General features: G+C 39.2%; 1 protein-coding gene across 1 annotated transcript; it reads right to left on the bottom strand.

The window, feature by feature from the left end:
• Nucleotides 1–1,277: 1,277 nt before the first annotated feature.
• LOC145439998 (fibrinogen C domain-containing protein 1-B-like) lies at nt 1,278–17,664 on the bottom strand. The gene is made up of 5 exons (XM_080317662.1): nt 17,529–17,664; nt 10,069–10,217; nt 7,948–8,044; nt 7,723–7,822; nt 1,278–1,894 (listed from the first exon to the last, which is right to left on the bottom strand). The coding sequence occupies exons 1-5, from the start codon at nt 17,662–17,664 to the stop codon at nt 1,573–1,575; spliced, it is 804 nt and encodes a 267-aa protein (XP_080173788.1). The 3' UTR covers nt 1,278–1,572.
• Nucleotides 17,665–18,070: the final 406 nt, after the last annotated feature.

The following is an 18,070-nucleotide window of genomic DNA, read 5'->3' as shown; positions in this document are numbered from 1 at the left end:
GACACTACTTTGTCTGATTTTATTGGGCCACAGTCGTGGTACATATTTGATGTTTTTGAATGCTGTGGGGCGTGGCTAGCTCAACCGGTTGATGTTTGGCACTTATCAGATTCCTACACCAGAATGAGCTCCTACATCAGTTCTGTCAAAGTCGTTAATGATGCCGCAGAACGAGGTGTAAAGCTAAGCACAGACTATGCTGCAATCTTGACTGACAATGAACAACAAAGAGACAGTCTGCTTCAAGCTGTGGAACAGCATAGGAAGACAGTTGGAGACAGCAGGAAGTCAACTCTAATCAAAAGCCTGTAATCTGCAACTTGTGCCTGCCAATGCAACACTGATCTGCAACGTACTTTTTTAATGTCTTTTGTAAATAGTGCTTTTCGCCTTCATTCAATTGTGAATAAAAAGTGTAATATGCGTTCGTTTATGGGTGAGACGTCGACCAGTCATAACAAGTACTACTGAGATGTTGACTCCTGATGGTAAATTTTTGAGTTTCACTCACTGTCAGTAACTTTTGGAAAGGTTGAAGGTAGCAAGATGCATGCATCTAGTTTATTCGTATCTCAACTAGCGAGAGCACCTGTACAATACATAGCACTTTCTGCAGGTAGATATTGAGGCACCAGTCATTTCGATGGCGTGGGTTCGAATCCCACCGCTGCCACCATGTCAAGATATCTGCTTATTTACAGCGGCGTTTATTAACAAAAGCACAAGCTCAGCTTTATTCAACGAACCCCACAATAATAATAATAAGTATCCGCATCCAGCATGTGCCATCGCTGTAGCGAGTAGTCTCTCAGTATGGCTCATATCACTACAGATATTGACTTAGGCGGTTGCGATGTTGTACTATGGACTCTTGATGACAACATTAACAAAGGAAATATATCATGTCAGTAATGCCACCAACAGAAACGACTGCACAACAGCATGCAAAAATCGTTACCAGCAGTGTTCACAAAGTCGGTCTTTCAGCCAATCATTAGCTTATTATTACCGGCTTCAACCAATCAGGATTCATGGCTTCTCTTTGCCCGCCCACTTCATCGATTCCCCGCCCACTCGCCGACGGCTACTTTCAAACGCATTTAGACAAATATTACCGGCTTTCCTGCGAGCTTCTTTCAAGCCCATTATTGTTTTTTTTAACAATAATCTACAGAATAAGCGATGGACACGCAGAATTCCAAACATTTCCCAAATTTTGAACAACCCTAGTGTCCTTATTTCAAGAGACCAAAATTTGCTAACCCTAACCAAACCAAATTAATAAGTCCACGTTTGCCGTCGAATCTCTTGTATTCCTCACACCGCAAATGCATGACAAACGCCAGATTACGACTAAAGCAATGGGCGCAAAAAATATGCCAACTTACTCCAATCAAGGCTAGAAAAAAAGTCTGGTAACTGAGATACAATGGTAATATACTATTATAAATATCTATAAATGCTTGATAATAGAAAATAAAGTATACTAGTGAACTAATATTTTCGAATCAGATGACTGGTCCGGCAACTTGAGTCCAACACCCCTGCTGTTAACGTTCTCGGTTGATGTCTTTACACTATCGGCTTGATTTTCATTTCAACAAATTTGAGTGAGTAGTTGACCCCCTTCCAATGATACCAGTTCACGCCATCAGCATATGAAGCGTGTGGTCCCCCTTCGTAGTAGATCCCGTTTAAATTGGAAGCGTGGCACTTTTCGTACCACCATGCTCCCTTGAAAGCAATCGCGCAATTCCGGATCGAAGCATCTACGTCATGATCCTTTGTGGTAAATTTATGTCCGTTTTGAACAGCTAACGAATCGCCCGCAGTTCCAGAGTATCCAGAGATGTTCAACGGGAAATCATTTTCAGGCGCGCCGATATCAAACCGCCTTAACGAAATCAATTGAGATTAATTCCTTCCAACAAATTCAATTTTTTTCTATTTCCGAGAATTGGGTATATATTCCAAGTAACCGGGGCCTAATTTTGGAAATGAAAAGATTATTGTTAGAAATATCAAGCACATATGGCTAAGCTTTTGTACGTTTCGTATCCCAGACTCCTGTATCCTGATACAGCTGTTACGTATCCATAGCTCCAAATTTTCCATCGGCTTGCCACGTTTACGGGTGTGCTACCTGCCATTGATCTCAGTCGCATAATTTACCAATATATGCGCCGATGTGACCGGGAGTCACACATCTTGGGGTTTGAAACAAAAGAATTCTCAACATGTTCCACGTTATATTTGAAAATCGCACAATGGTGACCAGTTGACCTCTTCACCACAATGTCATGATTGACTGTGGTCAGATAACAGCTTCGAATTCAGCCATTACACAACACCCTTAACCCTTTTAATGGGGGGTCAGATTTTGCAGAACTGACCATCGCTTTTCAAATTCATACCGTGACCTCACCAAGACCTTAATATGAGCTGTTCCTGTTTAAAAGTGGCCGGAGTATAGCCGTCTACCGTTTCCACCCTCGATCGACACCCCATGTCATGTCTAGGGATTCTTTATACGACTAAATATATAAACCTTTTTTCTGAATAATCTCTCTCTCTCATTTTTTCCCGACAGACCCCCAGGATAGCGTCAGAGTATAGAAATTAAACATGGAACGGCAACGACCGATTTTCCAGCTTCGTTTCGCTTCGCCGAGGCTGGAGTGGAGAATTGTTTTGCGTAAGCGACTGTAGGATTGCTGGCAATCCAAAAGCTATCTTCCCGAGCGCAGAAATTATAAAATCTGGTCTTGATCGAAAGCTACTGTTGCACCGATTCTGAAAATATAAATTAAAATATTGATCCGGCACTAATCCTCCTAGAATCTGTCCTCAAAGTCTGAAATATCGGCATTGTTCGAACAATCGGAGAGTCGCAACGGGTAATTGTTATGGCCATTGTGTTGCGGTTACCCGATTGTTCTGAACAATGCCGATATTTCAGACTTGGAGGACAGATTCTAGGTGGATCAGAGCCTGATCAATATTTTAATTTATATTTTCGGAATTGGTGCAACAGTAACTTTCGATCAAGACCAGATTCAATAATTTCTGCGCTCGGGAAGATAGCTTTTGGATTGCCAGAAATCCTACAGTCGCTTACGCAAAACAATTCTCCACTCCAGCCTCAGCGAAGCGGAACGAAGCTGCAAAATCGGTCGTTGCCGTTCCATGTTTAATTTCTATAGTCAGAGAGTCAAAAATGATGTCTCAGTGCGTAGCCACCGTTGCCTGGTTTCAAACAAGCCGTCAACCATGACCGTAAACCGCGCGGCTCGCCAGATATCGAAAAATCGCTAATACATGCAAAAATTACATATGGGCGTGGTCAGTGAGTGGTCATAATGGTCAAGTTCAAGATCAATACCGAATCGGACCCCTACCACCCAGTTAATGGCATGAAACAACGTGGTATACTTTCTCTTGTCATATCCCACTATTTGTAAGCATAGTAAACCAGTTTATGACTCATTTTCCGTCTTGAACTTGGACTTGAACTTGGCTATGTTCTTGAAAATCACCGAAGCGTGACCACAATTTACAAACCCCCTCAGAAAACTCCCCAGAACAAGGTTTGATGTTCCAAATGGTGATAAATCGCACAGAATACCGTACAAGTCGACTTCTTATGTTCTGGCAGAATTTCGGACTATATTTTTCACTCGGAAAATATCTGGAAATTTTAGGCAAGGGTATTTTCAGTCGAACTCTTCATGTAAGATCGTCGGTATTCGAAAATTTTCATGCCCTTTACCTTCAAATTAGGTATCATATAAATCATAAGATGGCAGGCTTTCCATAGAAACCAAAAGCAGACCGCTACGGCATATATCTTTGGACAAATTGAGAGATGAACTGGAACTTGGGTCACCAGTGACCCCCCCCCCCATTAAAAGGGTTAATAGGTCAAATCCTATTAGCAATCAGTATTTTTTTATAGTCGTTCATACTAACTGAATGCAAGTAGAAGAACTGATGTAAGGTAGGAGTCACGATTTTCAATCTGAGTTAAAAATGAAAGAAGTAGGCTAAATCTAGAAAATGCGACGTTCAGCACAGAAGTGCGTAGTTTTAAGAAATAGATGGGGAAGGTTTTATTAATGAATTGCCAGAAAGGCATGCGAAGTTGCAATAATCATCTTTGCATCCAAACCATATTTAGCAGCAGAAATAATCATTTCAAAAATTATATTCTGATACCGTGATAGGTGGGCCACATCAAAAGTTTTTCATGCGAATTTCTCTCATATATTGGATGCAAATCCGTCCATATCCTACTTTCTACTTGACATAATACAAGTTGTAAAAGGGGTGGTGTGATGATGACAGCAAGTGAGGTAAATATAGAGTTTTAAATTCATAACTAATCGAGTCAGTAGTGCTAGTACGAACAACCTACAATAGTACTCCCAAAAAGTATAAATACTTTGCTACTGATCAGTGATCATGATCAACCCTGCAGTTGTCACAAGTAATTTTTAAACGACCACATTGAAAAAGTAAACCGAGATAACAAGTGAGTGTAATAATCAGGGCAGTGGAGTCGGTAAATTTTGCTACCCACTCCAACTCCGACTCCACACATTTCCAATTAACCGGCTCCGACTCCGACTCCTGAGTCTTTCAATGTACCGACTCCGACTCCTGAGTCTACAAACCTACCGACTCCGACTCCGACTCCAACCCCGACCCCAAGAGTATTACCAATTTACTTCGAAAATTATATACTACAGTGACGGTTAAATGACTATCATTCAACCTTTAAACATATGCAAACATATGATTAAGGATAGCATACAAAATTGTTTCATTGCGGCACAGCTCGAATCATTCACTATGCATGTAAGATTGCCTTTCTAAATATCCTTCCCTTTTTCATATCTTATCAGTTTTTATAACATGGACTCTCTGATAACCTAATATGTATGTGTCATTCAAAAACGACTTATAGCCCATCCTATATGATTAAAATGTAGATAAAACAATCGAAGTGTTTCTGTTATGTATGAGTCAGCAACTATTACAGAGATGCGTCTTACTAATTTTCTCATTACACATCGTAGTGATTACAAGCGCACACACTCTCACTACAAATAGACATTGGTCATAAACGGAATTTAGGAAGTAGTCAATAGCATGTCTAGTCTACATACACTTTTTTCGACCAAAGCAGCTATGCTACACTACAAATATTTTTAATTTTGTTAAGTGGGAAGGAGCGTTTGGTTATAATTACATCAATTTTACAACCAGACGATATATTTGCTCTGTCACAATATCATGGTATAATTCTGAAAATTGCATCAATTTGTGACTGCATCGCGAATATGCATATTGCTTCTTTCTTCCTCCATGCATCTGAATCGTAATTTGCAAATAATGTCCACTTCTATCTATGTCCGGGGTGGCCAACCTTTTCAGGCAACATGAGATTTTCGAACCATTGCGCGGGCAACTTAAGGGGGTAAGGTACTGCTAGACTCACAAAATTTTCAAATTGCGATATTTCATGAACAACCAATCCTGGATTCTCAAAAATTGGCAGGTAAACTATTTAGACTCAACTTCATACACTGTAAAATTTTTAGCATTTTACAATAATTCCTTGGGCCCGAATTGGGGGGGGAGATTGGCGAAGCGGACGGTTAGCACGGGGAAACGCCTGTCTCTTCGATGGATGCCGAGAGATCCTAAACAATGCTTCATAAAGTGTCCTGAGGCCTCTAAGCACCTGCTGAAACGCTTGAAACTTCCGATTTCTCGAAAAATTTTACGAAATATGTGTTTGGTACTGGTACGGTGCCGAATTTTCGATTTTTTTTCATAAAATTCAGATCATAAGTAGCAAAGTAAGTACACTAAAACTTTTATAGAAGAAACAATAGTTTCAGCAGGTAGAACAGTCCTACTGCTTGTACTGAGCCAAGTTTGATCAGGATTGAAGGTCTTCTGATATCAAAATTCCCTGTCCCCGTGACACAATATTAACAAAAACTAGAAATAGGAGAAAATCAACTTTGAAAATTGAAAAATATTTTATTGAAAAAGTAGAGCAGGTATTTGAAATCTGTTGCTTTTAAATGGTACAGGCATGCTTTAATCAGTACATAGCCAAATTTGAAGACAATTGAATGTGCCTAAATGCAAAATCAGTCATAAAAAGTATGAGTGATTTGATGAGTTTTTACTCAAAACTGCTATACCAGATTCGAAAAATTTACAAACCTTGAATTGGACATCAGTTAGATGTTGTAAAGATGAAACAGCATATCAAGAATACTGCGACATTGTCAAAATACCGATTGCAGGTGGTGTGAGTGAAGAAACTACACCCATATTTCCTCCGTGATCTTTCAAACATAGAGTTTTTAGCATCAATTTCATCATGACACTCCAATACTAATTAGAGTTGCATAACCCTTAGCATTCTGCATTTGCAAAGTCATGCACTTTACTCAATACTTGCAAGGTCCTTGAAGTCGGGGTTGACCGTTTGATACATTTTGGATGTCAGCGGATACTTGCGGATTGGATCGTAGCATCTTCAAGTTTTGCCTTCAAATAAAAGCACCTCTTTTCATCAGAATTGCTGTGCATCGGTGTTTCTGGAGTTGAGCTGTTCGGCATCAGTATTGCCCACACTTCCTCGAGGCTTCCTGTGCATCTGATGCACCATTTACGATGGGATTATGATAATATTGGCTCCACTTTGGTGTTGATCTGGTGATGAAAATGCTTTTTACCTTCCTGTTCAACATCTCTTTTGATGAGGTGAACCGACGAAAAGTTTCTTTCTTGCAGCACGACACTCCGATGCTAATCTCTGTGGCAAAGCCTTGCTGGATATTATGCCAATAGCCCATGCCTGTCGAACCACAGTCAGGGCAAGTCACAATACATTGAATAACTGCATCATGCATGAATTGCTAGGATAAAGGTTTCCTCTGAATTCCATCCACCACCATCAGACTTCAAAGCAGATAAAAGTTCCAAACTTTTCTCGAATGACTTTATCATAATATTTTCTCCTTCTCTGGTCAAATGCCTGTTTTGTTGTTATCTTTGTCCCACCCATTGTAAAATCACAACTAACTATCAGTTTTCTCACAATATTATATTGATAAGTAAAATAATTCAAAAATCAGCCACCGACAACAGGATAGCTAATAACAGTGTCTTGTGAGTGCTTTACAACTGCTTTGGCTGCCAGAGAATGTTATGATATTCATGCTTGAGTGATTACAGCTATGGCTCTTTTCAATAACTGTTTAAATTATAAGGATATGGTCTTTAGTGACAATTTTGAGCTGGTTAAAAATATGGGGGGTGTGGGTCTGGAATTTTTACGAAAATGAGAGATTTTAAATGGACTTTTAATCTACTTATAGATTGAAATCATGCAAGATGATTACATTTTTGGAAAGAGCTAGTCTCATACTTTGTAATTCTGCAATAAAAAAATTATGAAAAATTTTGATGATCTGGGAGTACCTTACCCCCTTAAATGTTGATGACCTTTTTCTTAGTCGTCCGTAAGGAACGAACCGAATTAGGTAACATTGAAAACAAGACTTAAATGACTACACCGGCTCCAGTCAGTTTTTTTCCACGAGTCTGACTCCGACTCCATCAAGCGAAAATTGACTCCAACTCCACAGACTCCGACTCCACAGCCCTGGAATAATACAGTAAATGTATTGCACTTACGAATATTCAGCAAACTTCTTCACTCCATCCCAATCCTCCATGTCGATTCGTAATTGGAATGTCTCGGCAGTTTGCAGTATTTTGTACAAAAGGTTCAATCCTGAAATTGCGGTATCAATATGTGACCAAATGGTGTATGTAGAATCCGTGACTTTGACATTTCACTTTCATTCCCACCACTGAAATTTTAATTATGAGTCACCAAAAGTATATCAACTTTTTCACCTAGCCAATGCTCTTCATTAGTATTCCCAAATCCGTTGACGTATTCAGAATGATTTCGAAAAAAATCGACACTGCCGTCCATGCGCCGCTGAAATACCTACAAAATAGCCAGGGAAGAGGCATCATCATCTCGGTAATTAGGAAAAGCATTAATATGAATATAATTTCTGCGATTTCGTCGGACATTCTTGATCGGTCATATCAAATGAGTTTACAAAAACTGCTACACCTATACTTTATTGACATATTCCCTTCTAACCGGGAAGTTCATAATATAATAAGAAGGTGTTTCATAACAGTGTGTACTCACAGTCCATGCACCTTCACATACTGTGATCACAGTACACATCCGCTTTCAGACACCCCTCTATTTTATGGCTGTCATACGTTCGCATTTTTCCAGGCATCTCTGGAATTTGCGTGTTTAAACTGCATCAGGAGGGGATACTAAAAAGTGCTTATATGTTTGTAATCGTGAAAGATTATATTTCAGTCCGAATTATTCTTCCAGGTGCACAGCTGCCAATTCTCCCACCATTTTCTAGGTAGCGAACATTCTTAGCTCACCAATGCGGCATGCTTTGAACCTGTCTGAAACTAATATATGACGTGTCAGAAATTACTATTGTTATGATTGGTGAAAACGAGAGTGACGCTTCCCGCCTGCAAGGTCATGTGCGTCACGGACAAGAAGGCGTGGATAGGGAATAGGGACAATTTGTTTTACAAGACTAGTTTCGCGCATTTACCGCAGAAAATTTGAAAATTTGATGTGATAGAAGAAAAGTGAAGGCAGATTCGCGATCAGTGTGAGAGATGAATTAAAATTGACATACTCACGTTCTCGTTTAAAAAGTTAAGTGGCATTTTGTCGACGAGTGTTATGGAAGACAAACAATCGATAGGTATAACTTAGTGCAGGGGTGGGCAAACTTTTGTGCTGGCGGGCCGCATTCAACATCTGAATCCATTCGCGGGCCGCACTATATAAAATTTGGATTATAAACCAAAACGCAATATTGGTATTTGATTATATAGTGAGGACATGAAGATAATATATATGCTTATTTAAAACAATCCAAACATCTCTTTGATGATAACGTACCCGCGTCAGAAACAGTGGCGAGATTTCATAGGCTGGTCGACCTCAATAACCAATTTGTCAAAACTATAGAGATGAAAGACGGTTGTCCCAATTCTTAGAACAGGATTGAAATTTAAATCTGTGAGCAGCGATCTGTTCATAGATGTATTAATTTCACTTTTCGTTCAGTTCCAGGACACAAAATGCTGACAGATACAAACACGCTTCTACTGTGTGTAGATAAAATATAGATAGCCTTATTCTACGCATACAGAGAACGAATCTATACCTAAGAATAGTTTTTTATGAGCACATCACTGAAATAAATAAAATTGGAGTGGTCAATCTGAAATCACACTCGTGATCCGAATTATATCAACTTCGCTTAGGATTTCTGTGATGTTTAGCAGTTGCAACCCTTCAGACTGCGTGGACCTTGAGATCGGGTTGTCACACAAGAAATTAAACATAAAATGATTTAGGAAATATTTACCTTAGAACAGTTGTTCTCAAACTTTTCAAGACAGTCCTCCCCCCTAATGGCAATAAATTTCGCGCCCCAGTTATCGTCATATCACAAAACGCAACTAGGATGTTAGCAAGCCTAACGGATAGTTTGATGGTATTGAAGATGACTACTGTGGATGAGAGATTTTGAAATATGAAATTCCGACTAAATACAAAGCAATAATTATGAATGGAATGGAAATCGCGCTACGCGCGAATAATTTTTTCAGTCGAGCTCAGCGTTGCGCCTCCCTTCAGATGCTTTTACGTCACCTCATAGGGGGATGCACCCCCCAGTTTGGAGAACCTCTTCCATACACTTATCATGGTGAAATGTAATAAGAAAAAGTATAAATCAAGATCCTACAATAATTCAATTATAGTACGCATTTTATCAATATTTTTAATAAAATTCTTTAGACTCTCGCGGGCCGCACAGGACGGTGAAGAGGGCCGCATGCGGCCCGCGGGCCGTAGTTTGCCCACCCCTGACTTAGACAAAAGTGCAGAGTGAAGAGTTATTTACTCACTGTCCAGCCTCCACCGTCCGTACTAAGATCGCAAAATACGTCGATGGGTTGTCCAGAAACAAAAATTTCAAAAACTCCTCCACTTTCGTTACCGGATTTGTAGCTATGGACATCGACTTTGCTGCAATCTAGCTTTTGTGAATTCGCACCTGAAAGTCACCAATATAGATGGGATGCTTTAAACCAGTGGTTCTCAAATTTTTTAAAACACGCCCCCCTTTTTAATAGTGAAAAATTTCGCACCCCCCTTATCGTGATATCACAAAATATTAAAGATATACATCAGAATGCTAGCTATCCAAACGGATAGTTTGATGGCATTAATGGGTATGGCTATTGATGAGAGAATTCTCAAGCATTAAAGTCGGACAATAATTAGAGTGAACAGCATGAGCTGGAGGTAAATCGAGCCTAGCGCGAAAAATCTCCCAGTTAACTGCGATTTCACGCCCACTTTAGATGCTTTCACGGCCCCCAAATTCAGAATCACTGCTTTAAACCTTTCTGTGCGATCTTTATTATTTTACAACTACAACATATTTTGTCATAATTTCAAATTATCTTTTATTGCTATCTGTAATATTTCTCAGCTCGGAGAAGTTTTACTTCACCGTTGATCTGAAGTTGTTATGTTCATGCTTTTTACGTTGGTATCGTTTGCTTCTTATTTGTCTAGGATTAGTAATTACCGCCAATCATTATTTCTTCGTGTGTCGAGCTTCGTATTTATACCTTGTGTTCTGTTGTCTCGTGGTCTTTCGTTTAACTGCACTCTGGGTCGTGTCGCCTGTATTAAAGTTATTCTGCTGATAATATACTGATTTCGTATTGCAACCTCGTCGTATTGAGTTATTGTTCAAACAAGATCAAGAACGTAACAGAAGTGACGTGCGCTAATAGCGTCAGAGCACATGAACCCCCTCAAATGTGATAATGAATATGAAATTCTATTTTATTACGTTCAATGACAGCGCAGAAAACCAATAGCCAGGTTGGGTACAGACGAATCCGCCTCACTCACTATTTGCTATCAATTGGATAATCGCAGCACAGTGACACGCGCTATCGATTTCGGAAACCGACAGTGTTGTATGAAAATAATTGTGGAGTTGCAACGGACAATTTGTAATCAGCAATCTAACTGTAATGTATTTTCCATCCATACCTACATTAAATTGTGGTATGTGATAGCTACTTAGATCGCCTTCGTTTTTTTGTTGTTGCTTGTGACATTTTTGCTGTTTTTGACTGCCATGGTCATCTACACCAGGCTGATATCCTACATTGTAATTCAATATCTGTCGACTTGTAGCCCGGCATTATTCTGGGCTTCTGTAAGGCACCGCTTACGCGGATCAGATGGCGAGGAGTAGCCTAGATAACCTGCTTGTAAAGAAATCTAATGTTATAACAAACAGGTAGGCAACTCAATCAGCTAACCGTTTAGGTTTTATTCCTTCATATATTTGCGAAGGTTGTGCCAAGGTAATATGCATTCCAAATCATGAATCTAACCCCTATTTTCCATAGCGTGACCAGAGGTGGTCAAAGTAGTCAAGAAAGCTGCTCAAGTTGAAGTAGAAGTAGTGGCGAAAAAATCTACTCAAGTACAAGTACAATTACTTTTTCCATAAGCCACCTAAAACTACTTGAAGTAACAGTAGAATTTACTGACTTTAAATCTACTCAAGTAAGTAAGTAGTCTTGAAAAGAGTCCTAATTCGTTCACATGCACTATCATGCTGCAAATGGATCTATATGCGGAAGGTGCAGAGAGCTTGATTCGTATTGATGCATTCTTTCCTATCATGGGATGCAAATTATAGTATTGATATGAATATTCGATACTAACGCTTTGTTTACCAGAAGAGCCCGTTTTAGAGAATACCATTGCACGGCGCCCTACTCCAAGTTTAAGCGAAGGGCAATATGGAGAAGTTGTATCGGATACGGTTTCAACACTTTGCGCGATTAGTATATGATAATCACAAATATTGGGGGTCGTAAAATTTATATTTAGTGTAGCTTTATTTTCGGAAAATACATACATTACTACACTTGCTTTTACGCTTCAACATGTATATGTTCTGCAGACAAAAGAACTGAAAGTGATTAGAACTCAAAGTATGATACGCGGAATAGAAAGTGAAATACATATACCACATCTAAAAAGCGGAAAATATATTTCATGTCTTTTGTCCATACAGCTTCAAATGTCATCTGCTAAAACGGGTGTGTAACATTAAAAAAGTCGGATTTTCCAGATTAGCAGGACACGTCATGGGCTGCTAGATTACGATATGATAGGTAATTTCTAGATTGCGAAATGGTAGTTTCAAACGTTATGATGGGCCATATTTACTGTGATGAAATATTTGATATGGGCGACAATGCGGTGTGAGCGGAACCAAGCAATCCGGTACCTTAATTATATTCACTGATATACTTTCGTGAAAACATTTTGCCACTCCATAACTACTGTGCGCGAAGCGCAACAAAATTTTTGGGCGTTACTTGACTTTTATGAACAGTAAATGTTGGTAATCCGTGAAAGCAGCCTCGAAATTCCTCAGGCTATCTTTCGTATCGGGGGATTAAACTACTTCTACTTGACAAACTGGGAATATCGAAAAGTAAGTAAGTAGATCACAAAATATTGTGAAGTAGAAGTAGAAGTAGCGAAAATCAGATCTACTTGAGTAAGTACGAGAAGTGGAGAAAAACTACTTGAGTACTTCCAAAAAGTAGAAGTACTTCGTTACTGACCACCTCTGAGCGTGACTGATGTTTTCAACCATTTAAGTTTGATGTTAGTCATTGACATATTTAGTTTTGCTGCTACAGTATCCATTTCAATCTCGTAAAAAGACATTAAACGAGCATGGGACAATATATAACACTTATAAAAACAATTTTTGTTGACTTTGATCAGACAATTGATTTTGACTAACTTGTGGGCGCTTGATACAAAAATAACTTTTGTTTTTCTCCATCACGTCATGTTTCCGGGTTAGGCACTCGCCACTTTGTCTCATTTCTGATATTTTGATTTTAATGTATCAAACGTTTCGAAAACCACAAGCAGTCGGAAGTAAATCAATAGACTCCAAATAAACATTTGCACAGCTTTATTTGGTTGGTATAAACTATATTGCTTCAGCCTGACAACTAAAGTGCGAGTTTCAGAGTCCTAATTTACCAAATAACTCATAATTCTGTAGGTTGTCTCGTTTGATACTCGAGCAATAGTTAGCTAACACGTGTAAGCTCCAATCTAGAAGAGCGACCATAGATATTTCAAATATATATTTGTGCAACTAATATATTTCCCATGTAAACTGCATATAAAGGTTCGGCATTTGCATTTTAATTCTGTGGATAACTACTTTTTGGTCCATCTTTGTACAAAACTCTGAACTTAGCGTGCACTTGTAGCGTTCTTGAAATTGGATGTCAATTTCACAGACTTGTTGTTACTAGTGGTAACTGGAGTGCAACCACAGCGTCGTATAATCGGCTGGTTATCGTGACGCCTATTAACATGTATTTCCAAAAAATATCAACATTTGTTACAAATGTGCAGGAAAATTAAAGAATTTGTCAATGTACTCAGAATTGCTTCGCAGGCCGGATGAAATCGTCTGGTGGGTCGGGTGCGGGCCGTGGGCCGTATGTTTGTCACACCTAGCCTAGATCGATACCAGATACTGCAGTACCTTTTTAATATTAAATCAATTGACCCATTGGCTATAGGACATATTATATGATCAAAGTATAGATTTCTATATGGTATGGAAAAGTGATATGGCTAAATTCGCGAAAATTTGCATATGTGGAGAATATGTCGCAGAGCAAACAGTTCACGTGATAGAAGAAAACCAGGAGCATTTTCGGAATCAGCAAACCAAAATTAGCCTAAAACATGTGCAAAATCAAAGTCAACACATTTTTCGTTCAAAATTCTTGCCGAGTGTAACATAAAATTTGTATTAGGAACTGAAATAAAATATTTGTTTTTCGTATTGCCTGAATATTTCACTAAAGGAAAAATTGAAATATGTGGGCCTATTGCAGAATTGCAACGGCTAACAGGGTGAAGAGAAATCGCTTTCGCCTATACCTCCTCTCTATTGATGCTGTTGTTATTCACGGCTTTGTGCATCTTTAGCAGTTACTGTGTGTTTGTGTGGGTATGTGTGTGCAAGGAGGTGAGTGTCTCACCAGCCATGAACCTCACCGCACGTCACTGTTGATGTGGAACCAATGAATAGCATGAGACATGTCGAAGCAAATGTGAAAAATACACACTGCCGATGAATCTGAGATTTTTATATTTTTACTCCGAGTAGCAATATCATGAGAACAACGTTGGCTACGTCGTCGCGAAATCGTGTAATTTCAATAGCACCATGTTCTAAACATAACATTGGCTCACAATCGAGAAGTGAAAGATAAATAGTAATGTGGATCAGTCTGTAAGGTTAATGAATTGCTTGACTTGGATAATGAATACGGAACAATCATCCAAAAGGCTGCATGCCGAGCGTTGTATACTCTACACCAGAGGTCTCAAACTCAAATGTGATCGCGGCCCAGTTTTCCAGTTTTGACGACGCCGCGGGCCGCAGCATTTATAGGGGTATTCTATGTCTTGCCAAATAGGCCTTATTTGGCGAGAATGAATTGTCCTATTAAAAGTTAGCCGATCCAGCAGACTGACTGTAAACACATATCATCAAATGTGATTTACTCTTGTATAAATTCAGGCCTGGCACGAAAAGAATCATCACATTTATAACTATTTGAATAGAATTGTTGTTGTACTTGATATATATTAATTATAAGCTATAGACACCATACGGGCGGAAAAATGTATGATGCCATCATAAAAGCTATCGGGTTATAATTTTGCAGCTACTATGAATATTTTGAATTTAACGAATTAATAATAGAGACTGATCTGATATCAAAACATTTTTAGGTAGAGCATTGTAATTCCAATCCAGGATTCGGGTATACTTCTGATAAGTAGGCCAAATATTTTCAAGTATAGGAACAGAAACAAATATAAATATAATATAAATATATTATTGAATGTGTCCTAGTGATTGAAATGTCGGGACGCAGAACGGGCCATTGTTGTTACATCATTGGAGCGACCACTACGGTACTCGGTACTTGTAAGTGCCCTTAATAACATGGTTTAGCGACCAAAGGTGTAACTGACAGATTGCCAATGGTTGCCATATCTACTTGCTTAGTTCGCGAAATACCAAGCTGCGACCTTCTGATCTATTACTATTCCCCTGATACGCAATTAGTTTGTTGCGTCCATGATTCTAACAAATTCACGGCATTCCGAGTCACTCCGAGTCCACTCGAGTCATTTTCATTTTGCCATCGAGTTAGCCCGAGTCTGAGCAATTCTAAGAAAGGTCGCGTCCAAGTCCAACTCACAAATTTCAGTCACGAATCGTCTAAGGGTCAGGTTTTGTCATCATGAATTGGAAATGTGGCGAAATAGTGAATCTTCCACTGCATGGTAGCGTTTGCAATTGATGTGATAGTGAAGTTTGTTGAATAGTTTCAGTCTTTCAGGGCAATTTGAGATGTACTTTTGACTTTATAACCTGAAAAGATATGTGTGACACTTATGCATTGTCAAAGTATTAAAAATCTAAAATGTCGTCGCGGGCCGCAGAAAATGCTCTGGCGGGCCGCGTGTTTGAGACCTTTGCTCTACACCAATGAGTCGTGATCTCAATAGCCATTGAAGGTCTTTGCAGTATAGTATATTTGAGTTGAGTAGGCCTACGATACTCTCGGATTATTATATATCGTGGGGATTCTGATTTCAGCCTCAATCGTCGCGCTGTAAAGAGTGGCGCGCAGTGAATTCTAATATTCTTCACTTTCTTCCGTGCAATGCAGTGGTGTCCAAACTTGTTTGACAGTGCCCCCTTGGATAACGCATATAAAGTATCAGTGCATCCCTTTAACAGTTATTCTGGACTTATTGTAACTAATGATACGGATGATATTGGTTCTCCGTTTGCATAATGACAATCCTAAATCTCAACACCATGAGGGATGAGCAAACGTTATGGCTCGTGGTCCGCATTCAACAACCGAATCCATACTATATTAGGGTTGCTATACGTCGGGAATTTCCCGGACATGTCCGGAATTTCACTGTTAAAACTGCGTCCGGGAGGAATTTCTAAAATATGCCTAAATGAAGTAATTGAAGTAAGCTCATAAATATTTCTTAAATCAACATAAACAATATTATTTTGGGGCAGATTTATGCTGCATGAATTTTTCTTCGCGCTGTGCGCGATTTAAAACCGCATATATTGGTTTTATAATATGGGAACTGCCACCCTCGCAAAAACTGCGATCAAAAATGAATAAAAATAACATTCATTTACAAAAATATGTTTAATTGTAAGCGCAATTACAAGATATCGGTGCATTCATAGATTCGGTTTAGGCCATTTGGATGCTTTATTCAAAGATAGTGGTTCTAAGACTGAGGTTAGTTTGCCTTTATTCTGGGGAAGATGTTCAACGTAATCAGCTTCCAAAATAGGCCGTGATTGATTCTGGGCAAATGTGCTGACCCGGGGCCTACGATACTTACGGCCTAATATGGCACATTACACTTGCAGGATGTAAGAGGCCGACGCTTACAAAACAGACATCACGACTGACTCAATGATTGTTTGCGATCTCACTTTTCGATACCAGACGCCTAGCCATACAAGTCTAATGAAGTCGTATAACAGGCAAAATTAGTACTTTCAGATGAAACAACCCATATAAGAGCCACGTGACAGCGTCGCAATGTATTTATCCACCAGCGCAGAAGAAGACAATGTAACGAGAATCCCCAAATTGGGCAAGTAAAAGTATTTTATTGCATGGTAAAACGAATTCAAGCACGTGAAAATGAAATTCATTCATTTGGAGCTACTCTGAAAAACGTACATGAAGCTTAGCCATAGAAGTTCAGCAAGTGAAATGAATTACTGCAGTAAGCAAACTACGTCTTGCTCGACTGTCGTTTTTTAAAGTCCTTCACAGCATCTTTTCTCACAGAGTCATTTACCAGCTTCTGCTTGTTATTATAAAATATATGTTCACAATGATTTTGCTCGCCAATTTTAAAGCTCGATCTCGATGATCACAACATGCAAAACTTGAGGTCCCCCAAAAACGATGCAAAACATATTGACCAGTTTCCCTCACTGCGACTTGGTGGTGAGTGAGAGCATATGATTTATCAGAACCATCTAGGATTGAAAAACTGGATGCAACAAACTTGGCGACTGGTTCTGAGGAAGCAAGCAGACCCCCACGATCGACTAAGTCGAAATAACGTGAACTTGCGCCACAGGACTCATCAAAAAATGACTCATATCATATTTAACAAGACAATTTTTCGAGGACTTTCTTACCAATGTACCGAGCCACAACATACGACACCTTCTCGCTGTCAGGAGATAGAACTGATTCGGTAAGTTCAATAGCCACATCTTCAATGACTTGGTTTGAAATGATCAAAATGGGTTGAACTTGAAACACCAATATCATGCTCCCAGTAATTTACCTCAATTTTTGGGATGGAACGGAGAAGAATTATCTTTTCAGAATTGGTATCTTCTGTTAAACCTACCAGAAATCTCCCCCTCCCCCCACTCATTTTCCTATACCGCGAGAACCTTCTTTCAATCGGATCGCTTTGGAATTTTCTGGGAATCACATACCCCTCTGCTAACAAATCTTGCATAAGCACGTAAGCAGTGACTGCGACTGCAGGGTTTCAATCAGAGATTTGAAGGTTTGCTTTGACAGGCAACAGTTCTGGAGTTTATATGTATTCCATTTTATAAGCCAATTATCAAATTCTTGTAAAAAATCATCATATTCCCCGATTTTGTGAAGATCGCTTCATGCAACGAATTCACCAGGCAATGATATAGTTAAAGAATCAATAGTA

Source organism: Botryllus schlosseri, chromosome 5 (assembly GCF_051294905.1).
Source record: "Botryllus schlosseri isolate E-star chromosome 5, Bs_hap1, whole genome shotgun sequence".
Lineage (NCBI taxonomy): Eukaryota > Metazoa > Chordata > Ascidiacea > Stolidobranchia > Styelidae > Botryllus > Botryllus schlosseri.
Note: the sequence above shows the minus strand (reverse complement) of the source record. Positions and strands in the feature narration are given on the sequence as shown.